We start from the raw sequence: 23,580 nt of genomic DNA, 5'->3' as shown, positions 1-23,580 counted from the left end.
ATTCACTGCAGTTAAATGTTTTTAAAATTTTTTTTACCTGCTCAAATTTAGCATTCTTCAGGAATCTGGTCCAATCTCTTTTCTCCATGATTATTACTCTAGGGTGAAGTAATCCTTCTCTCTTCCTTAAACAGTTAATCTACTTCCCCCACACCATTTATTTTACCATATATTAGGTATGCCTTAAGATATCCTACCATATCCATCCAGTCGAGTATTTACTAAGTGCCAAGCACTGACTTAGACACTAGCAATACAGCAGAGAACAAGCCAGTTAGTTTCTTCCCTTATGGAGGTTTTAAGAGCTTTGGTTCAGAAGTCTGGTTTGATTTCTTGTATCTACTAGTACTTGAATACCATATGATCTTAGGCAATTAATTAACTCACTGTGTCTGTTTCCAAACGTGTCTGTGAATGGAAGCATAAATAAAGGAAGAAGAAACTGAAACTGAAGGGGTCCAATGGAAAGTTTTTCCTAATGGAGCTAAGTCCTTGAGAAGGTGGCAGGAGATAGTAACCAGATACAGTGGTAGGACGGGCCTTTCAGAGGAAAAGAACTTTCTCCATTATAATCCAAGATAAGAAAAGGTGGGTATTAAAAAAAAAGGTGCGTATAAATGTAGGTGAATTTATAGATTTGATATGAAAAACAGGTTAGGTCACCGACTGACAGTAGTGTTAAAGAAGAGCATGAAGGTTGAAGAAGAAATGATAAAGATGTCTTACTGAGTGGGAGAAAGTATGCCCAAATGGAGAAACTCAGTAGATCTGCCAAGCATTATTAAATGTTAGCCTAATTGTCATCTTTAAAGTAAAGGCAATCAGCTTTATGGTATGATTTTTCTCCTATATGATCAGCTATATGAGGAATAGGCACTGAGAAGACAGGGTTCATTGAGACTGGCATCTCTTCAGGTATGGGATGTTAATCTGAGGGTATCTGTAAAGGAACAACTTTAATGATGAGTCGTAAAATTTAGACTAGTGAAGGGGGGTACAGCCACAGGAGGCCTAGTGGATGGTAAGAAAATATTTGAAATCAATGATCTGAAAGTTTCTATGATGTGGAAGAATTTTGCAGTAGGAATCTATCTTTTTTTTTTTAAGATTTTATTTATTTATTTTTAGGGAGGGAAGGGAGGGAAAGAGAGAGAGAGAGAAAAAAACATCAATGTGCGGTTGCTGGGGGTTATGGCCTGCAACCTAGGAATGTACCCTGGCTGGGAATCGAACCTGGGACACTTTGGTTCCCAGCCCACGCTCAATCCACTGAGCTACGCCAGCCAGGAGAAAATCTATCTTTTAACTAGCACATAGGATTCTTGAGGAGAGAGAAAGTACCTTTTATGCCCACCCCACAATGCTTGAAAACAGTGAAAATCAACTCATTCTTGCTGATTTAATTAGTTAGAGGCCCAACAACTCACCTGGCATGTTACAGCCAATGTGTGACAGATCTGGGTCTTCCCAGTTCGGAATTCTCCAAACATCTCTGTGATGGATCCAGTCTCGATTCCTCCTAAAACAGCAATAACAAACACCTCTTATCACCATACAAATGTTTAGAAACAATAATCCTAGAAATGTTCTTGGAGCTCCTTAGAAAGAAGAGGGTACAGAGATACAGGAAAGAGACAACACCCAAATTTAAGTGTGATTCCTGAACCCAAGCTATTTTATACCCCCCCCCCAAAAGAACATTTAAATGATTAAATATTTGAGGAAGCAACAAAAATCAAATTTAACTTAGGGCAGCAATGTTTTCAAAAGTTCAAAGACTGGAACTTTCCTTGAAGTCCTGAAGATTAATGTATACTACAATGTAGTATTCAAACACGGAATGTTTTAATCAGTCATCAGATTTTCAACCTTGTATTAGGGTAGAACACTAAAATTATTTCTTTAGGCAGAGGGAGCTTACTCTCTGAATGAAATATTAAATGGAGATTAAATTATTTAACTGGCAGATAATGATAGTATTTTACAAATCATGTTCCACCCTGTAGCAGCCTTACTTCATCAATGTGGACACTTCTTTTATCTCTTAATCATGTCTAACACATAAATTCTATCCAAATGCTTTAGTTTTGTTCTATGACCTGGATGCTTTGCTAGCTGCAGTTCACAACATAGGATAAGAAATTATTATACCTTGAAGTAGTTTGTCGAGCTCTTTGGAGCCAGTTGTAATCTGTATGATCTCTGATCGCCTTTGGTGGAACTCAGTTGCAGTGGTGAAACCCATTGGAACTAATTTAGCTGCCTCCGTCTAGGAAAAACAAGAAATGTCAAATCAACAAAATAAGCTTAGCAAAATAAGAACCAGGCATATGGTAGGAAAAGACAACATCTAACAAATTTCCAGTATTGTTTCTCTTTAAGAAGTCAACAAAATATTAGTAGTTCTAGTCCTAGATTTATTTTATCTCTCTGGCAACTAAAGGATAAGCTAATGAAGATTAATGTTTAAATTGCCAATTCAAGTAATACATTCATGTACTTAAACTTCCCCATCTCAGTGAGCTATACCTTTTATGTTTTATTTTATCTGAGACATTTATATTCTATTTTGCAGTTACTGATAAGTCTTCAATGATCAGTCTATCAATTGATTCCAAAACTAAAAATAAATGCATTCATAAATATCTGGGAATTAAATACTACACTCCTAAATGACCAATGAGTCAAAGATGAAATCACAAGAGAAATTAGAAAACACTTGGAGATGAATAAAAATGAGGACACAACACCAAAACTTATGGGATACAGCAAAGCAGTGCGGAACGGGAAATTTATGGCTGTACATGCTTGTATTAGAAAAATCTTAAATCAATAACCTAACCATCCACCTTAAGATACTAGAAAAAGAAAGCAAACTAAACAAGCAGAAGGAAGGAAATAAGATTAGAGCATAAATTAAGAAGAGAGAGAACAGCCCTGTCTGGACTGCTCAGTTGGTTAGATCATCCTCCTGACACCACCACAATTGTGGGTTCAATTCCCTGTCAGGGCACATGCAAGAGTCAACCAGTGACTGCATGAACAAGTGAACATATCGATGTTTCTCTCTCTGTTGTTCTCTTTCTCTCTCCAGTTAAAAAAAAAAGAGGACAGAAAGAGAGAATAATTAACAAAACCAAAAGTTGATTCTTCAAGATCAATAAAAATTAATAAACCTTTAGCTAGACCTCTCCCACCACTCACCAAAAAACCCTAAAATCAGGAATGAAAGAGGGGACATCACTACCAACCTTACAAAAATAAAACTATGCTAACAAATAAATGAGAAAATTTAGATGAAATAGGCAAATTTCTAAAAAGACTTAAATTATCAAAATCACTCAAATAGGAAAAGAATCCAAGTTAAGGAACTGAAAGATCAGTAGAGCTTGAGTATAAATTCAATAAAAAACAGTCTGAGTGTGATTACCAAAAAAGAAAAAAAAAACCGGAATAGATCTAAGAGCTTCCTCTAAACTTTTCTATATTCTTAAAACTTCACTTGAAAATTCATTACAATGTTTACATTATAGCTTTGTAAATGTAATTCATTGCAGAACCAGTGGTGTGACAGACACAGAATTCTTTCACTAAAATTCCGATGTTAATACTATGTTTCTCAAAGGTTTCTACTGTCAAATTCTAGTAAATTCTTTTTTATATTTTACCTTTTTAAAAACCATGTTCCATTTTACCTTGCTTTTGTATCTGAACCATGTTTTTCTCTAGTATTTTCTGACTACCATTTCTTAAATTTTCCACCCCTCAATCTTACTATGTATTCTACTGAGCCCTCCTTCCCTACTCCAAAGATCGCCTTTCCTTCTCCAAACTGGACAGTCTGCTCTCTAGGCTAGCAACTATCCTGGTCCTTCCTTCACTGAGTACTTGAGTTGGAGCCACTCTAATGCTGATACAATGTTTTTCTATCTTCATTTTGGTGAAGCGTATCCTCAAGTAACTTCCTAAGAAACAGTATGTAAGAGAAAAATGTTCTGAATTCTTATGTTTCTGAAAACGTTTTATTCTGCCCTAATAGTTGATTAATAAGGGCGAAACTGGAGAACATTACGCTAAGTGAAGTAAGCCAGGCTGTGAAAGACAAATACCATATGAGCTTGCCTACAAGTGGAACCTAATCAACAAAACAAACAAGCAAAATATAACCAGAGACATTGAAATAAAGAGCAAACTGACAGTGACCAGAAGGGAGGGGAGAGGGAGATAGCAAGGAAAGAAGGGAAAGGGTCATCAAAAAACATGTATAAAGGACCCATGGATAAAGCCAAAGGGGGAAAGTGGTGGTGGGTAAATGGAGACAACTGTATTCAAACAATTAAAAAAAAAATGTTGCTACACATAGAATGTTAGGTTTAAGATTATTTTCTCACAGAGGTTTAAAGGCACTGCTGTACCTGCTTCTACCATCCACTTTTCTGATAGGAAATGTACTTTCTAATTGCGTTCTTTTAGAGAGCACTTACTTTTTTCTCTCTGAGATCTTTCAGAATCTTTTCTTTATGGTTGTATACTGAAATTTCACACTGATCTGTCTAGGTGTTGTTCTTTGACACTCTATGGGTCCTACTAGGTAAGATTTCTGCTTCCCTTTAACTCTGTTAAGTTTTCTTATATTATTTGAGAATTTCTTCCCTTCTTTTTCCTGTGATCTCTCTTCCTGTAACTTCTACTAATTTCAGGATGAATAAAGATGAATGAAAATTAGAAAATAAAAAGACCAAAGAGAGGGGAGAAAAAGCTAAAAACCAATATTGTACTCTATTTAACATAGGCTAAAATATTTAGGGAGAAATGTATTAATACCTTCAACTTTCTTTGAAAAGCATAAAAAAATCTAAGATTCATTACTAGATAGAGATTAATAGATAGGTGATAAAGCAAGTATGTTGAAATACTAATGGTATAGTTTAGGTGATGGGTACATGCGTGTGCCCTGTATAATTCTTTCAGCTTTGCAGTAAGCTAAAATTTTTGAAAGGCTTTTTTCATTTATTTTTTAGAGAGAGAGGAAGGGACAGAGAAAGAGAGAAAGAAACATCATTGTGTGAGAGAGACATCCATCGGTTGCCTCTTGCATGCCCCCACCTGGGGACCTGACCCACAATCCAGGCATGTGCCCCGACTGGGTGACCTTTCAGTTCGCAGACTGGCACTCAATCCACTGAGCCATACCAGCCAGGGCAAGTTCAAAAATTTTAATAACAGCCCTGGCCGGGGTAGCTCAGTGGGTTAGAGCACTGTTTCTATATGCCCCGGTTTGATCCCTGGTCAGGGCACATACTAGAATCAACCAATGAATGCATAAATACATGGAACAACAAATTTTTTATTCCCTAAAAATCAATCAATAAATAAAAAATATTAAAAACAAAATGCTGGGAAAATTCAGGAGATGCTTTACCTTCTTGTTATTTTAACCCCTACATATTCTAGTCTATGAGCTCTTAAAAGGACAGAATATTATAACCAAAGTGAAATTTGAAGTAAAAAACCATGCAACTGTCTAATCTTGCAGAACTTTACTTTTATCCCTATACTTAACATAATGAACTTGCATTCACCTGTGCTAGGTAGAAGTCTTTGGAAATTTTCAATAGCCAAGAACTAACCAAACCCTTGGACACAAGACATAAATGGCAAGTAAAAGGAAAATATTACAAAAAAATATCCATGCTGAATGTATTGGTGCTGTGATAGTGTTCCAAACAAGGGAGAAAAGCTCAACAAAAGCCAATAACAATTTCTTTAAAATTTGAAAATGTGGTAAAGGCCACAGGAGAATCTGGCACCTTCTGAATGAATTACTTCATTCACAATCTCTCTCTCTCTCAACTATAGATTTTGATTTATATTCTGAAAATGGACTTCTTTTCTTTAGTTTCCTTTCATCTTCCATCACCATATATTTGGCCCCTTTTACCCATTACTACCCTCCTTCCCTCTGGTAACTACCATTCTGCTGTCTGTGTCTATGAGTTTCAGTTTTATATCCCACTTTATGAGTGAAACCATAGGGTCCTTAGCTTTTTCTGACTGACCTATTTCGCTTAGCATAATATTCTCAAGGTCCCAGATCATGCACCATAGAAATGTACACCTGAAACCTATATAATCTTACTAACAAATGTCGCCCCCCAAAATTTAATAAAAAATCAATAAATCTGGCCCTGGCTGGCATAGCTCAGTGGATTGAGCATGGGCTGCGAACCAAAGTGTCACGGGTTCGATTCCCAGTCAGGGTACATGCCTGGGTTGCAGGCCATGACCCCCAGCAACCACACATTGATGTCTGTCTCTCTCTCTCTCAAATTGATTGATGCTTCTCTCTCTTTCTCCCTCCCTTCCCTCTCTAAAAATAAATAAATAAAACCTAAAAGAAAAAAAAAAAGAATCAGCACCTCTTTAAAACAAACAAACAAACAAACAAACAAACCTGGAGACATTTTATTTCTCCACTGTGACAATGGGTATTCTTGCTGAGTCTCAATTCCAAATATTTTGGGAATGAGAAGGAACAGCCATAGTACTGAAGTAATCTTTAGCCTTTAAAAGTAAACAGCCCAATCTTTACTCACCAGAAAGTCACATATAAAATGTCTGAAATCAACAGGACAAAAATGTAAAAAGACACACCTATATTATTTTGCACAGCTCATTTCACTTATTATGGGTTTGTATGTTTTCAAAGGAGCAGAACATTGATTTGATTTCTAAAACTAAGGTCTGACAAACCATAACTAAAGATCCTGTCAGGATATGTTCAGTCACAAATTCTGATGTGAAAAAAGAAAGAACAAATAGACTTTAGGGACACCTACTGGCTTAGCCAGTATCACAGTCTTTCCTTGAGGTATTAGGGACTGAGAACTTACTTCCGATAGTCGCTACTCAAACTTTATTTCCTTGAGTAATCCAATAAATAACAACATCTTTCCTCTAAGGGCTTAAATGAAGAATTACTTATGATTTTGAGCCCTGACTAAACTATTACAGAGTGATATTTTAAAAATGGAGTAACAGCCTGCCAGTGACTGAAAATTCAAAACTCTTTTTTGAAAAATATATTTTATTGATTATGCTATTACAGTTGTCCCATTTTCCCCTCTTCACTCCCCTCCACCCTGTACACTCTCTCCCACCCATATCCCCTCATTTAGTCATGTCCTTGTGTCATACTCATAAGTTCTTTAGCTTCTACATTTCCCATACTATTCTTACCCTCCCCCTGTCTATTTTCTACCTACAATCTATGCTCCTTATTCTCTGTACCTTTTCCCCCCCTCTCCTCCTCCCATTCCCCTGTGGCTAACCCTCCATGTGATCTCCATTTCTGTGGTTCTGTTCCTGTTCTAGTTGTTTGCTTAGTTTCTTTTGGTTTTGCTTTAGGTGTGGTTGTTAATAATTGTGAGTTTGCTGTCCTTTTACTATAAATGTCTTTTCTTTATCTTCTTTTCTTAGATTAAGTCCCTTTAACATTTCATAAAATAAGGGCTTGGTGATGATGAACTCTTTTAACTTGATCTTATCTGAGAAGCACTTTATCTGCCCTTCCATTCTAAATGAAAGCTTTGCAGGATAGAGTAATCTGGGATATAGGTCCTTGTCTTTCATGATTTGGAATACTTCTTTCCAGCCCCTTCTTGCCTATAAGATCTCTTTTGAGAAATCAGCTGACAGTCTGATGGGAACTCCTTTGTAGGTGACTGTCCCCTTATCTCTTGCTGCTTCTAGGATTCTCTCCTTCATTTTTACCTTGGCTAATGTAATGATGATGTGCCTTGGTGTGTTTCTTCTTGGGTCCAACTTCTTTGGGGCTCTCTGAGCTTCCTGGATTTCCTGGAAGTCTATTTCCTTTGCCAGAATGGGGAAGTTCTCCTTTATTATTTGTTCAAATAAATTTTCCACTTGTTGCTCTTCCTCTTCCCCTTCTGGTACCCCTATAATTCGGATGTTGGAACATTTAAAGATGTCCTGGAGGTTCCTAAGCTTCTCCTCATTTTTTTGAATTCTTATTTCTCCATTCTTTCCTGTTTGGTTGTTTTTTTCTTCCTTCTGGACCACTCTATTGTTTTGAGTCTCAGTTTCCTTCCCATCACTATTGGTTCTCCATGCATCTTCCTTCATCTCTTTTATGGTAACCTGCATTTTTTCATGTAATTTGTGCCCAAAACCAACCAGTTCTGTGAGCTTCCTGATCACCAGTGTTTTGAACTGTGCATCTGATAGACTGGCTATCTCTTGGCTGCTCAAAAGGATGAGTCCTGGGGGATTGATCTGTTCTTCTGTTTGAGACATCTCTCTCTCTCTCTTTTTGGTCTGGTCACTCCTGTTATGGCGAGGGGCAGAGCCTTAGGTGTTCACCGGGGCTGGGCACCCCAGTCGCTACATTGTGACGTTGTATGTGGGGGCAGAAGGGAACAATGGTGGTAGCTCTGTTCTCCTGGCACCTCAGTCCCTTCTCTAGGATCCTGGGTTGCGTGCTCTGCCCTGGTCCACAATCGCTGCCTCACTGGGTCCACCAGCTGCCGTTTGCATACTCAGGGTCCACCTGCTGCGATCTTGTGTGCCCCACATGCCTTACTTGCTCCCGGTTGCCTTAAGCACCCAGTTCTCCCCGTTCTCTGCACTCCTCAACCTGCGCCCGGCTGCTCCTCTCTGCCCCTGCTACCGGTCTGGATGAATGGGTCTGCTTCAACTTCTTGGCTGTCCGACTTCCATTCAGATAAATTCTCTGTCAGTTCTGGGTGTTACTCTGCCTCTAAATTGTTGTTGTTCTAATCTTGGTTGTGCGTGGAGGTACGGTGCGTCCACCTACGCCTCCATCTTGCCAGAAGTCCGAAAATTCAAAACTCTTTGTATAATATTCAATAAAGCAGAATTTACTGGTTTGTGTATATGTTTTATGTGTGAGATATTAAATAAGTACACATAAATCTCAGACACTGTCCATCTGACTAAGTTACATAGCAGAACTACTTGTAGTGATGCTACCCAGTAACAAAGGATAAACTCTTTTGAAAGATTCTTCACCTTTTTAAAATAAAGATTTTATTTATTTATTTTTAGTGAGAGAAAACAGGAGGGAGAAGGAGAGGGAGAGGAACACTGATATGAGAGAGAAACATCCATCCTTTGCTTCCCATATGCGCCCCAACTGGGGACCAGACCTGCAACCCAGGCATGTGCCCCAACTGGGAATCAAACTGGTAGTCTTTTGCTTTGTGCAACAACGCCCAACCAACTGAGCCATATTGGCCTGGGAAGACCCTTCAGTTTTTAAAGGTTATTTTTCAGAGAAAATTTCCATAAAACTGTTGGGATTACTAGAATTAATACAGGAATACTAGCTTTATCTATCTCTCTGTGTTGTTATAAAGACCTAATGATCATATATATGAGAGAGATGGGATTTCAAAATTAAACTGCTTTACCAGAAATTGAATTACTACCTCATTTTGGTTAAGCCAGTAAAATAACGTTTCTGTCATTTATTAAGGTTAAAACAACAATAAAAAACCCAAAGTGTATGATTTGAAATCACATCCTCGTTTCATTATTAAAAAATATTGCCTGTGATTAGTTGATTTACAGATTATATACAGCCTAATTAATATGGCTTTAGTATTCAAATAATAAAAACAGCTTTTCTATTTAAAAGTAAAACATTATTATAGAAAATGTAGAAACTTCAGAAAATTGAGGCAAAAAATATTGCTCACATTCTTACCATCCTCTAAAATATTAATATTTTAGAGGATATACCCCCAGTGCAAGTGCTATACCTTTATACACACATTCTTTAAAAACAAAAATCAAGTGTATGGGTACACATGCACTCGCACATTCATACACACAGGTTTTAACATTTCTTATATCAGGAACATATCACCTTATGTCAATAAATATTCTTTGAACCTGTTTTTTGTGGCTGCCATCTGAAGAATATTTCTAAGGCATGAGATCATAACACTTAGAAAGATAAGGTATATACCACTCAATGCTGGTGGGAGTGCAAATTGGTAGTCAATTTGGCACAATTTATGTCATAACCCATAATACTGCAATTCCTTAGAGAAAAATCCCAATTTAGTCAACAAGATACATACAGAGATAATTAAGTGGTTATACAGTCACCCTTGGAAATAGGAACAGGATGACACAACAAGGGATGGAAGGACTGCCACCTTTTACCCTTTTGTACTACTCCCTCTAATGCCTCCCTAGGTCACATAAACAGTACTTACCAGAATTTTATCAGCTTTGGCTTCACTAATCCCCTTAATATTTATTAGCTCTTTCTTTGGTGCATAGGCAACAGCCTCCACAGTATGGAATCCAGCTTCTTCCAATTTCTTTACGTCATTGGCATTTATGCCACATTGCTGCAAGTGAAGAAAACCATTGACAAATTTTTCATCTGTCTAATGTGGCCACCTGCCCTACCAACTTCACAGAGCTATTCAGAAGAACTGTGATATTATACGCAAGAGTTTTTAAAAGTTGGCCATACATATAAGGTATTTAATTTTTAAAAATTATCAAAACCAGGAGTTTTAAACTAGCACCATCTTATGTATATTAAAAAGGACTCATCATGAATTGGGATTAAATCAGTAACTTCCACCACTGGAAATAAAGGTGTAACTCTCAACCTTTTATGACTGAGAAGCTAAAAGAACTCTGAAACCCTGGGTTCTAAACAACAACTTTAAGCTAGTCTTTCCCAATATTTTCCACCTCAAGCACACATAAATAATGGTCTTTTTTTACACTAAACTGGGGCAAACAAATGAGGCTGCCCCAGAGTTGAGCACTGTCTTAGCATATCAATACTCTTTGTAACACAATGACTAAAAAGCTCTCCTCTACCAACCAACAATGAGAATGGGAAAGCTACTTTTGGCAGGGACTTATTATATACCACTTCTCAAAACAAACCACCCAAAGACATTTCTTTCTCCCTATATTTGAAGTCAGCTCTGGTTTTATTGGCCACCAAAAGCATGACTTCTGGAAAAGTATGAGTCAGTGGGGGGATGTATATGTATTAGGTAGTCAGAGAAGGTTTGGGAGATGAGAGAATGATATCTGTCCATAGAAACCATGCCTGCTATTAATATTTAGGCAATAAGCAATACATGTGTAGATATAAGGATGCTCATGATACTGAAAGTTATGACTGAATTCTCTAATGTTTATCACAAACCAGTTTAAGTAACTTCTGGAGTCTTGAAGCTCAGCTGGGGTTGGAAAAAAATATGAGTAAAGAGAGAGAAGAATGAAGGCTTTCTCTGCTCCCCCTCCTACTTCTTTCAGCCCATGTTAGCTGTACTCATGAGGCAGGAGATAGTCAGGAAGGAAGCTCCAGAGGCCCCCCGCAGGGCTGAGGTAGAAAACATCTATACATGACAAAGACCCCCTAAGACGGGTTGTTCCTGTTTACTGGGATAACTCTGAATCATAGAATGCGCCTGCGCGCTACCCCTGATTCATTATAATATCATTATAATGAAATAACATCGTGGGACTCCCTTCTCCAGTAGCCAATCAAGAAAATCATAGGAAACCACACATGCGCAGTAGCTTTGAAATCCAACTCCTTGTACCTGCGCAGGAAAAGCCCGCCAAAGATTAGCAAGGGGGCTTCTGCCCTATAAGAATAGAATCCCCCAGCCCACGTGCCTTTTTCTCTGCTCAGAGCTGGCCCACTCCCGTGTCCTGTGGAGTGTACTATCACTTAATAAATCTTCCCTCTTTCTTTATGCTATAAACTTTGTGTGTTCGGTTCAATTCTCTGTCCTTGATCACTAAGAACCTGGTTACCTGTGCACACCTGTGACACTCACACTGGCGCCTCTGCATAATGAGCAGAAACAGTACAAGGTCCCAGCTCTGGTGTTTGATGTTCTTGTGCCGAGTACTGAATTAGGGCTTGGCTCTTACACCTTAGCAACTACAAGCCCTTCTCCCTGCCCATGACAGCTGTCTTGCTAGTAACTTCAGCACAGCCTCCCTGCATCACTGGCCAGGCCCCTGTATTCCCTGGACAGTAAATGTATACTCAGTACAAACAGCACAGACTCATGGGATCCTAGGACTTCTTAGTTTCTGACAATCTAGCTCCGAGAAAGAAAAGTGATAAAGTAGGAGGAGAAGAATTCTTAACAAAAGAAGAGATCTGCCCTGACAGGTTTAGCAATTATCATAAGCCTTTCTGATAGGGGCTTAAGACTTGGGAAAATTTAGCTTAAGGTAAATAGTCATAAATCTAGCAAGTAATGTGTATGTTAAGTTTTTGTTTCAGTAACTACAGATAAGGCCCATCCTGGCGCCTGAGAATAAGCAGTTGACCTCCTGGGGCACTGGCTGGAGATTACCTTGTATGGAGACATCTGTACCAGGAAGAAGCAAGCGACTACCCTTCCCCCTTGGAGGCAACTGTTGAATTTCAAAGGCTTTCGCTGACACCTTGTTTGCCCTCCCCCAACCCCCTTATAAAAGATCTGGCTGGGAAAGAGAGAGGAAGATGGTTTGTTAGGGTATGAACCCACCATCTTCTTGGATCGCTGGCCATCTGAATAAAGCGCCTATAAAAGATTCAATCACTGTCATTGCTTATTGGATTTGGTAGCGACAGGCAGCCCGAACGCTGGTGTCTTTTCCGATTACATTTCCACAGGATCCTTGACAACTCTTCTGAGAGCTCTAATTTGGGTCTTAACAACAGGTAGTAAACCAATGGCTTATATAAAGGTTTTGATTTCTCCAAATAGAAGAATCTAGTCCAGCTTTAAAATTTCCAAGTCAGCAACTATGTGCATACCTCCAACCGTGATACAGGTTGTGGGCCAAAGCTCTCCTCTTCCACTGAAGTATCTGCGTTTGCTTCAAGCTGCATCTGCATTGCCATCACTTGGTGTTCAATACTGAAAAATACAGATGGGCCATCAGGAAACACACTAGAGAAAAATACAGAGCCGCAAACTTAGTTTTTCAGTAAATCTCTGAAGAATTACTTCTTAGGCTTCTGGTGACCTACCCATGGCAAGAAAAATAACTAATATCTCGCAAGTTTTCCCTTCCATCTAGCTAGCTGTATCTGAAAAACTTTGGAAAGAGCCAGGATTATTCTGCTTCTTAACAATGCATAGTTTAACCAGATCAACTATGTCCCTGTTCCCCTGCTTCATATTCCTTGAGGGTAGGGACCAGGTTCTATCTATTTGTATAAACCTCATAATACATTATAAATATTAGGTGTTTGGTAAATATTTGGTAAATGAGTGCAATTTCCAGAACTCTACTTAAAAACAAATTAATGAAAGGTTAAACTGCTTCAGTTCCATTGTTCCCTTCCAGCAAGCAGAGATTGGAGGTGGTGGGACAGGAGTGAAATGACGGTACAGAATGACTGCCCATGAGCCCCCATTCCTGACAGAGAAACAGTGGACTGAGATGAGAAAAGTACTTCCCATCTTAAGCAAGGATCACAGCTTGTAGTTATGCATTTTGCTTCTAACAGGAACGTGTGAAATTTAAAGATCACCATTTTAATGAATTCCAGGCCTTAGGAAATGCACAAATGAATAAATAACAGGCAAGTACGCTGCCCAGAGGGACATCTTCCATAAAAAGCATACTTAAAAGCCTGGTTATTATGATAAAGTAAAGATCACTCAGGTTGAAAAGAACTGAGGACAAAACATTTTTAAATTATCTTTAAAAGGTGTTATTAAGAAAAGTGAAGAAGTCTTAATGTCCACAAGAATGGCCTTAAATCACATCAAAACGACCTGGACAATATAACAATCAGGATAAATTTAATTCAAAAGACAACATATATGAAATGTCCATTTTTAGAAACCTGATAGATGACCATTTGTTCTTCATTGGCTCAGGCAGGCATAGATCTTTTAGATGGCAGTTTAGCATAACGTGAGTCCATGAAAATTCTAAGTATCAAAATCACCCTAATGCAATTTAAACTTAAATCTCTTCCTTCATAATTTATGAAAATGATGCCACTGCAGAATAATGGGGAAAGGATGGCCTTTTCAATAAACAGTGCTGGGTTGATTGGATAGTCTTATGGAATAAGAAAAGCAACAGAGAAAATCTATGTCCAATTTAGATTACAGATCTACATGTAAGAGGTAAGGCAAAGCTTTCAGAATATAGGTGAATATCTTCATGACTTTGGGCTAGAGAACGATTTCTTGATTGGAAACATAAAGCAGTAACCTACGTGGAAAAGACTGAAAAACTGAACTACATTTAAACAGAAAACTTCTATCCATCAAAAGACACCATTAAGAGAATGAAAAGTAAAACTATAATGAAAGAAGAAAATGTTTACCACATGTACAACCAAGGGTTGATAACTAGAATATATAGTAAAAAAACTCCTGCCCTGGCCAGATAGCTCAAGCAGTGTCCCAATATGCCAAGGTTGTAGGTTCGATCATCAGGGCACATACAAGAATCAATTAATGAATGCATAAATAAGTGGAACAACAACAAATTTATGTTTCTCTTTCTCTCTCTCTGAATCAATAGCAACCCCCCCCCACACACATACAAAAAACAACTTCAAATCATCAAGAAAGCAACCCAAAAGAAAAATGGTTTGATTCTTGATCAGGGCACATGTAAGAAGCAACCAATGAGTACATAAAGAAGTGGAGCAATAAATTGATATTTTTCTCTCTCCCTTCCTCTTTTTCTCTAAAATCAATAAAAAATAAACAAATGCTCAACATCATTAATTAGAAAAATTAAAACAAAATATTACTATATACCCACCAGAATAGCTAAAATTAAAGAGATTCACATTATCAAGTGTTGGCAAGCATGTGAAACAACTAAACACTCATATAGTGCTGTGCTGGTTTTAATGTAAATTGGTACAACTTTGGAAAACTGGCATAAATGTGAAAGTTGAAATAGACAAATGCTATGACTCAGGAATTTCACTATTCTACATTACTAACCAACTGAAAAGTATACACATGTGCACCAAGACATATACAGGAATGTTCTCTTGGCAGCCTTTCTCATACAAGCTAAAAAACAGAAACAATCCAAATGTCCACCATGAGTAGAATAAGGGATACCAACCATATAGCAATAATAAAGTACTGCAGCACTTCCTGAAAGTGACCAACGGTAACCTCTGGTCACCTTTGAAAATGGTTTACTATTCATTTGATCCAGAAAACCCCACAAAATCATGCAAAACATGAGGTTCAAATCTTCATGTTCATTATAAGAACACTTGTGAAACTGCCCAGGCCATCAAGGGTAACGCACATCTGAAAGGCCATCAAGTAAGGGTGTCACTTTACAGAAGCAATGTGTGCCATTCTGTCATTACAATGGTGGGCTCGGTAGGCATGCCCAGGCATGCCCAGGCCACAGGGGCCAGACACAGGGTTGGTGGCCCAAAAAGAGTGCTGAGTTTTTGCTGCACATGCTTAAAAGTGCAGAGAGTAATGCTGAACTTAAGGGTGTAGATGTGGACTCTCTGGGCCTTGAGCACATGCAGGTGAACAAAGCTTCCAAGATGCAGCATAGAACTTACAGAGCTCACGGGCGGGTGAACCCACACAGGAGCTCTCCCTGCCGCACTGAAAAGATCTATTCTGAAAAAAAGTGGATTGTTCCTAAACCAGAAGAGGTTGGTTGCACAGATGAAAAAGATACCCCAGAAGAAAGCGAGGAAACAAAAGCTAATGGCCATGGTTTTCAAAACTTCAGCATGAAAAAAGTACTAATAAAAGTAAAAGCAGAAAAAAACCCTTACTGTTTATGTGCAAAGGTATGTATCGGTCTACAGACAGAATGTTAAACAAAGCCAGACACAAATATGTATAGCGCTACTTAGAAGAGCATTTGAGATCTTGCTTCCCAGAATATATGTCATCAGTTTGGCTCAAACTCATGCAAATACCACACACATACACACTCACTCTATTACTTATATAAAATTCAGCAACAAGCAAAATTAGTCAATGGTCTTAGAAGTCAATAGTGGTTACCTTTGGAGAGAAGTGAGAGTATTAGACAAGGGGGCACAAGGAGGCTTCTGGGGTACTGAGAACATCCTATTTTTTGACCAGGGTGGTAATTATACAGGTATATTCATTTTGTAATAATTCATGGAGCTGTGCACACTTCTGATTTGTGTTATCTATATGTATATCACTTCACTTCAGAGGTTTAAAAAAGAAAACCCAAGCTCACTACAGACCATTCCCTAGGCATCGTATAAATGGTCTTCCAATCAGATAATGAAAATATGTTTGTGACTCCTGGAATAAGCAAAGCATGGTGTAATGGAAAAAGGGCCGACCAGAAATCCGGTCACCCTGATTAACATAAAACAGCTGTGGTTTTAAGTCATTACACCTCTCTGGATCTCGGCTTCTTCGCCCACGCCCATAAAATGGGCGTCGGAAATGAAAAGGAAGGTCTCAAAAAGGCTCCCCCCAGCTCTAAAGACGAGTCAGCTTCTGTATTCGCCATGTCAGGCTCCAAAGTTCGGTTGGGCCCGGCACGGCCCTGCCTCACTTGCGGCGGAGGGGCCCCATAAGCCGAGTGAAGGAGCACTGGCCCGGATCCCGGTCTGGCTAACGAGGGGACGAAACCGGCAGTGGAAAGGGACCCCGTCTGTGCCTGACACACTCACCTGGGCTTGCAGCGCTACTCACTCCGGCGGGCTGCGCGCCCCGACCTCCGTCCGCCGGCCCGGCACGCGCCCGACCCTGGACGGACTCCAGACGTCCTGGCTCGCGCCCCACTTCTCTACTCCCTTACTCCCACCTTCTGCACACTACCCAACGGAGTTTCAGCCCCCAACTACGCGCCTCGGGGGACGCCTCAGCTTCTCTCAGGCCTCAGTCTCTCGCTGTAACGCGCGCTCTGCCCGGTTAGTTTCGTAAATCCCGCCAAGCCCTCTCGGGTGGCGTCACGCTCGCGTCTACGTAACGTCTCCCCGCCCTTCTGAGATCCGCCTTCTAGCCTGTGGGGCCGCTGCTCGCCAGCCCCAGAGATAAGCTCATGGACGTGAACTTCGTATTATGGATTACCCTCTTCCTTTTACCTCTAAGGACTAATTTAAAGTTTAGGAGTTGCTGCCTTCTCATTTACCAGATCGAGGACTACAACTATCAAGCGGGAGTGTGGTTGGCTCGAGACTACATCTCCCAGTATGCACTGCCGGCGGACTCGCCGGATGTAACTCCTCCACCTCTGGAAAACAGCCTGGCCCTGAGAGCTAGCTACTTTGGATAAATTATCTGAACGTGAGCTTTAGGCGCTTGGAGTGGTTCTGAGACTCTTAGTCAAATTCCCAGAGCCAGGCACTTTTCAGGCCCTTGGAGGTGGTCGAGATGAGGAAGCTAGAGTAGAAGGATGAAACTGGAAAATCGAACTGGTGGAGGTAGAAAAAAAATGGCTGGAATATTAGTCAAGCTGTGGTACTATGCTGGAGATTTGCAGGAGTCCAAAGGAAGAAGGCATTGATTTTGAGGAAGTAAACTTATCATGGTTTACTGGCAAGTTTGAGCTGTTATTCCGGTTTTTAAGGGTGAATGGGGTTTCCCTGGCAAAGCAGTGGACGGCAAGCAGATAAGAGCATTATGGATATAGAAATTTAACGACGTGGTCAAGGAATAGTATTTTTGTTGTGGGAGGGAACGTATTGTAAGGTTGTGATACTGGAGAGTTACGTATTAATTAGTTCAGGCTATGAAGAGGCTGAAGACCATGTATGGAGCTTTCGTCTTAATTTTTTTAAGATTTTTAAAATTTATTTTTAGAGAGAGGGGAGGGGAGGTAGAGAAGGAAAGAAATATCAACATGTGGTTGCCTCTCGCGGCCCACTACTGGGGACCTGGCTGGCAGCCCCCGACCCTTTGGTTAGCAGGCCGCACTGAATCCACTGAGCCACATCAGCCTAGGCTTGTCTTCATTTTTTACGTAATGGGGAAATAAATCATTTTATGTGTTTAAGCAGATGAGTTATATGGTTAGATGTATTTTTTTTTTTCTCCAAGCACTGCTTTGTATTTGTGGAGTGCTTCAAAGTTTTCATTTAATTCTCACACCATTGTCTTGAGGCATTGAAGGATAGATTTCGGGAGAGACAGCAAAAACTTAAGGAATCTCTTGCACTATTTCAGGCAAGAGATAAAGGCTTGAGTCAGAGCCATGACAACAGATTCAGGAAGCATTCTCGAAGTACAATCAACCTAACTTAGTGATTATGGATAGTACCTGGGATAATAATGAGTTGCATGTCATACTAAAAAGAGCCGTATTTACCTCCCATTCTTCACACATACTCCTCCTCAGAGAATCTGCAAATCTATAGCCCCTCTTGACTGAGTGGTCACATGACTTTTACCTTTACTAAAATTAAACTTCTGTGGCTTTGTGGATGTTAAATCAGAGACCCCATCTACAGAAAGATTAAGAAATTGAGAGACTTAAGAAAGTGGGTGAGAGTATGAGACAGGAAAACAGTTTTGAATTCTGCTTTCTAGATCTCTTGTGGTTTCTCAGGGGCCCAACAACACATACTGCTCTTAAGGTCTATGAAATACCCCTACATTCCAATAAATCTCCCTTTATTCCTGTGTAAGCCAATTTGAGTAGTTTTCTTTTCCTTTCCTATAAGATAACCTACTAATAACTTGGAAATAAGACAAAGTAGATTTCTAATACTTAAATTAGCAACTCATGAATATATTTATGTAAATGTGTAATTGAAAAGTTTTGGATATACTCTTAATTATAACCTAAGTGATCTATCTGAAATCTCAAGGAGGCAACCTCTAATAAGACCAAAACTCAGTCAGCAGAAACCTAATCTTTTGCCTGAAGAAAAATAATCTCATCAGCATAATTGACCTGGAACATAGAAAGGAAAATTTGGAAAGGGAAACCCAGTGTCCACGTGATCCATTTGAGTAGTGCAAGGATGATTTGATATTAGGAAGTCTTTTATTATAGCTAACCATATTAATAGGTCAAAGAGAAAACAGCCATATAATCAATTTCATCACTTTGAAAAAGTCAGTAAAATTCAACATAAGTTCCTAATTAAGGTGAAAAAAAATTGTTTCCTTAACATAATTAAGAAAAAAAGACATCCCAAATAAGCTGCCATTATCTTACTAGTGAGACATTAGAAACACTTAAAAAAAGATTTTATTCATTTTTAGAGAGTGGGGAAGGGAGGGAGAGACGGAAACATTGATCTGTTGCCTCTTAGACACACCCTGACCTGGGACTGAACTTGCATCCCAGGCAAGTGCCCTGACTGGGAATGGAATTGGCAACCCTTTGCCTTGCAGGACTATGCCCAACCAACTGAGCCTTACCCTAGTCAAGGCAGAAACACTTTAATTAAGACCAAGAACAAAACTATTATCAGTATTATTCAGGAAGTGCCACTAAGTGTTGTAAGATAAAATGTTGGAAAAGATTTACAGATATGATTATATACTTGGATAGTTTAAGGGACAAATAAGAGATTACAGTAGTATAACTAATTACAAATACAAAAAGATGAGAGCTTTATTAGGTGTTAACAGTAACAAATTAGACAACATAATAGAAAAAACTCATTCATAGTAGCAACAAATAACTAGGAATAAACTTTTAGAAACATTCAGGACCTACACAGAGAAATATATAAAACTATATTCCCAAAGGAGAAGGCTCAATATTATAAACTTGAAAATAAAATCAGCGAATTCCCAATAGAAACCCCAATGGAATTGGTGGCGATCACTGTTGGTTGCCTACCCTACCCAACAGTCACAACTCTTCTTTACAGCTGAAAGAAGCTAGTGTGTGGAAAGATGCTCAATACTTAACTTTGGATGACTTTGCCTTCATTGCTCTTCTTTTATGTATGGTTTGAACTTTTGGTATAAATTTGATAATTTTAAAATTGTAACAAAAATATAAAATGCCTTGAAATAAACTTAACAATAAAAGTGCACATCCTATATGAAGGAAACTTTACAATATATTAAATATTATTATAAAACTACAGTTAAAAAGTATGTGTACAAAAAAGTTAGGTCAATGAAACACAGTAATTATCCCAGTGTCTTTAGTTTCCTATTGCTGCTGTAACAAATTACCATAGATTTAGAAGATTAAAAGAACAAAAATATCATAGTTCTGGAGTTCAGCATTCCTAAATGGGTTTCATTAAGCTAAAGTCAAGGTTTTGAGGGAATTGTGTTCTTTCTGGAGGTCCTAGTAGAGCATCTGTTTCCTTGCCTATTCTAGTTTCTAGAGGCATCTGTATTCTTTGGCTCAGAGCCCCTTCATTTTCAAAGCCAACAATCACTGACATCTGCTTTCCTTATAAGGATTCTTATGATTACATTGGGCCCACCCAGCCAATCCAGGATAGTTTCCCCATGTCTGAGATTTCATCCAGGCTTTAGGGAAGCCTAATGAACCATTACTGCAACTGTTTTTTATGCTAAATTTAATTTCTTTCTGCCCTAGACTACGCCAAATTCTTGGTCTTGATGTTCTCTCATCCTTTGAAAATTTTCCAAAATAAAAAGTTTTTTATGGTGTTCTTATTTATTTAATCCTCACCTGAGAACATACTTACTGATTTTAGAGAGAGGGGAAGGAAAGGAGAGAGGGAAAGAAACATCAATGTGAGAGAGAAATATTTGATCAGGTACCTCATATTGGCCACAACCTGCAACCTAGGCATATGCCCTCACAGGGAATCAAACCCGTGATATGAGCCACACCAACCAGGGATATATTGTTCTTCTTTTAAAAAATCACACTTAAATTATTTTTAGTTTTTCAGTGGTTAATAACATTCACATGATCCAAAATTCAAAAAGTACTCAGTACAAAGTTTTGCCTTTCTTCTGCCCCCAGACACCCAGCTTCCCTTCTTGGAGACAACAAATGTTACCAGTGTATTGTTCATCCTTTCAAAGCTACCCTATACTAAAAAATCAAAACACTGTATGCAAGTAGGTATGAGTGTGTAAATACTCTTTTTCACACAAATCATAGCACATCAATACTCTTTCATTTTGCCTTTTTTAAAATTTTTAAAAACATTTTATTTATTTATTTTTAGGGAGCGGGGGGGGGGGGGGGAGAGAGAGAAACATCAATGTGCGGTTGCTGGGGGTTATGACCTGCAACCCAGGAATGTACCCTAGCTGGGAATCGAACCTGGGACACTTTGGTTCCCAGCCTGTGCTCAATCCACTGAGCTATGCCAGCCAGGGCTTCATTTTGCCTTTTTCACTCAACTACGTATCTTCATTGGTTCAGATCAGTACATACAGAACTTCCAACACATAATTTTTCCTTTTAATCAAATAGTATTCACTGAAGACATGTACCATACCTCTATTGATAGACATGTAAGTTGTCTATCACCTTTTAATACTGTAAGCAATGCCAAAATTTTGCATGTTTATCTGTAGGATAGCTTCCTAGAAATGGAGCTGTTGAGTCAAAGACTAGTTGCATTTGTAATTTTATTTTTATTTTTTCTTAATTTTTATTGAATTGAGGCAATAGGTACATGGGTGTTTAATTGCACTGCTCTTTCAATATTTCCGTAGGACACCAAACAAAACTCTTTTCACTTTCAATTTTTTATTTTGAAAAAATTCAGGTCTAGACATTAAAACCAGTGCAATTAAACACCCATGTACCCATTACCTAGATCCATCAATTGTTAACATTTTGCTGTATTTGCTTTCTCTTATTTTTCTCTCACGCAAATGTACACAAACATATACGGTATAGTGTTCAAAGCCATTTATAATTAAGTTGCAGACATTTATATCCTAATAAGGACATTCTCCTATAGAACCATAATACTATTATCACACCCAAGGAATTCAACTAATACAAAAATATAAGCAACATGTAGTTTAAAGTCAAATTTCCAACTATCCCCAACATATCCTTAACAGGTTTTGTTTTTTAAATATAGAATTCAATCAAGGATTAAGCATTGTTTTTTTTTCAAGACTTTATTTATTTTTAGAGAGGGGGGAAGGGAAGGAGAGAGAGAGAGAAGCATAAACGTGCTAGGGAAACATTGATCAGCTGACTCTCGCACACCCCCCAACTAGGAACTGGCCCACAACCCAGGCCTGTGCCCTGACTGGGAATTGAACTGGCAACCTTTTGGTTTGCGGGACGATGCCCACCTTACTGAGCCATACCAGTCACAAAATCAGTTAATATATTTACATATATGTATGGAAAGTCAATGACCTTTCTGTACAAAATTATACTTACTAAAAAAAAACACTAACAGACATTATATAATAAAAGGAGGCAAGGCCATCAAGAAAAAAGTGGCAAACTATCTAATAGTTGAGTGCTATTGATTTCTCTTAATAACACTTCTGGAATAGAGAAAAAGGAGGATGAGTACTTTGTAGACAGACATGTCTCTATTCAGAAATATCTGCTAGCAAGAAGCTGGGAAACTCATGTTTTTGTCAGTGGTTACACCTGCTCAGGGCTTGTGCTAAAGCAGGGAGCACCACTTTAGTTAGGAGAAATTGTTCCTAAGGGCTCTACTCCTTACACCTTCAGCAGGAAGTTGAGCAAGTTGATAGCATGCTATTTGAGGCTTTTCATTATTCCTGACTGTAGAGCTTTAAAAACCAACCTAAAACTAACTAGAAAATCATCAGAAGGAATTTTACTAGGCTACTTTCTAGGACCTAAAGATGAAGATTAAACAGCAATGGAGACTTGAACATAATATTATTGAGTGTCCTGTGCTTTGTGGTTATAGCTGTGGTCCATGGGTTTACGGGTAGAAATCTCAGCCCTGAAGCAGATCTTGGTAAATTTGCTTGACTACATTCTTTAGATAGTTGTCCTCCAGTGGCACTTTAAACAGACGGGCAGAAATTTCACTGTGGCTGGGAAGAACAAAAGATTAATTAATTTTTCTGGAAACTTATGCTTATCTCCATTTCAGTGGAATTCATGTTTTTGAGTAGTCTCTGAGTCTTCCGGGAAGCACAAATAAGCATTTATGGAAATGATTAGACTACTCAGTTTGAACTGAGATTCTAAACAAAGCCTAAGAACCAATTCTGAACGTAATTGTCAGGTATCTTGACCTAGCTGCTTTCTCTGGCTATAAAATCTAAACTGTTGGACTGCTGGTGTTTGCTGATGGATTTGAAGTGAGCACATTCTAAATTCTGCCATCTTACAATCTGTCAGCAGTGAGTCTAAAAAGTCACACAATATATTGCAGGAATTAAATATTTTTAGGTTTGGTTCCACAGGCTAATTGAGAAAAGCATTATGACTGCAGAGTTTTGTAAATGATTATTCTATTTTTAAGGCCATAAAAGTTGTTCATATATGACCTGTGGGTTAAGCTTAGGCAGGACTTTTTTCTTTCTTGATTCCTATTTTAGGTAAGAGTGTTCAAAAAGTAGAGCAGGTATAAAAGGGTAGGCCAGTGGTCTCCAAAATCCCCTGGAGATAGCAATGAAGGTCACTGACTTA

The 23,580-nt window shown here is 38.7% G+C and overlaps 2 protein-coding genes and 1 pseudogene across 3 annotated transcripts in view; 1 reads left to right on the top strand and 2 right to left on the bottom strand.

Annotated features, from left to right (window-relative positions):
* Positions 1 to 16,982, bottom strand: part of RAD51 (RAD51 recombinase) — a 32,763-nt gene extending 15,781 nt beyond the window's left edge. Inside the window, exons 1-5 of one of the 2 annotated variants that reach the window (XM_028505953.2) lie at positions 16,709 to 16,982; positions 12,845 to 12,947; positions 10,266 to 10,403; positions 2,152 to 2,269; positions 1,428 to 1,519 (exon numbers count right to left, since the gene is read on the bottom strand). In XM_028505953.2, coding sequence (XP_028361754.1) covers positions 1,428 to 1,519; positions 2,152 to 2,269; positions 10,266 to 10,403; positions 12,845 to 12,931 — 435 coding nt within the window. In that variant the 5' untranslated portion in view covers positions 12,932 to 12,947; positions 16,709 to 16,982. Of the gene's footprint in view, positions 1 to 1,427; positions 1,520 to 2,151; positions 2,270 to 10,265; positions 10,404 to 12,844; positions 12,948 to 15,601; positions 15,621 to 16,708 lie in introns of those variants that run through there. The other variant, XM_036031788.1, reaches the window with a different exon arrangement.
* On the top strand, positions 15,210 to 15,922 carry LOC118501913 (annotated as a pseudogene).
* A 5,861-nt stretch (positions 16,983 to 22,843) lies between the features above and the next one.
* Positions 22,844 to 23,580, bottom strand: part of KNL1 (kinetochore scaffold 1) — a 61,764-nt gene continuing 61,027 nt past the window's right edge. Inside the window, 1 exon segment of the mRNA XM_036031771.1 lies at positions 22,844 to 22,979. Coding sequence (XP_035887664.1) covers positions 22,880 to 22,979 — 100 coding nt within the window. The 3' untranslated portion in view covers positions 22,844 to 22,879.

This window comes from Phyllostomus discolor, chromosome 1 (assembly GCF_004126475.2).
Source record: "Phyllostomus discolor isolate MPI-MPIP mPhyDis1 chromosome 1, mPhyDis1.pri.v3, whole genome shotgun sequence".
NCBI classification, from domain to species: domain Eukaryota; kingdom Metazoa; phylum Chordata; class Mammalia; order Chiroptera; family Phyllostomidae; genus Phyllostomus; species Phyllostomus discolor.
This window is presented reverse-complemented; position numbering and strand designations above follow the sequence as displayed.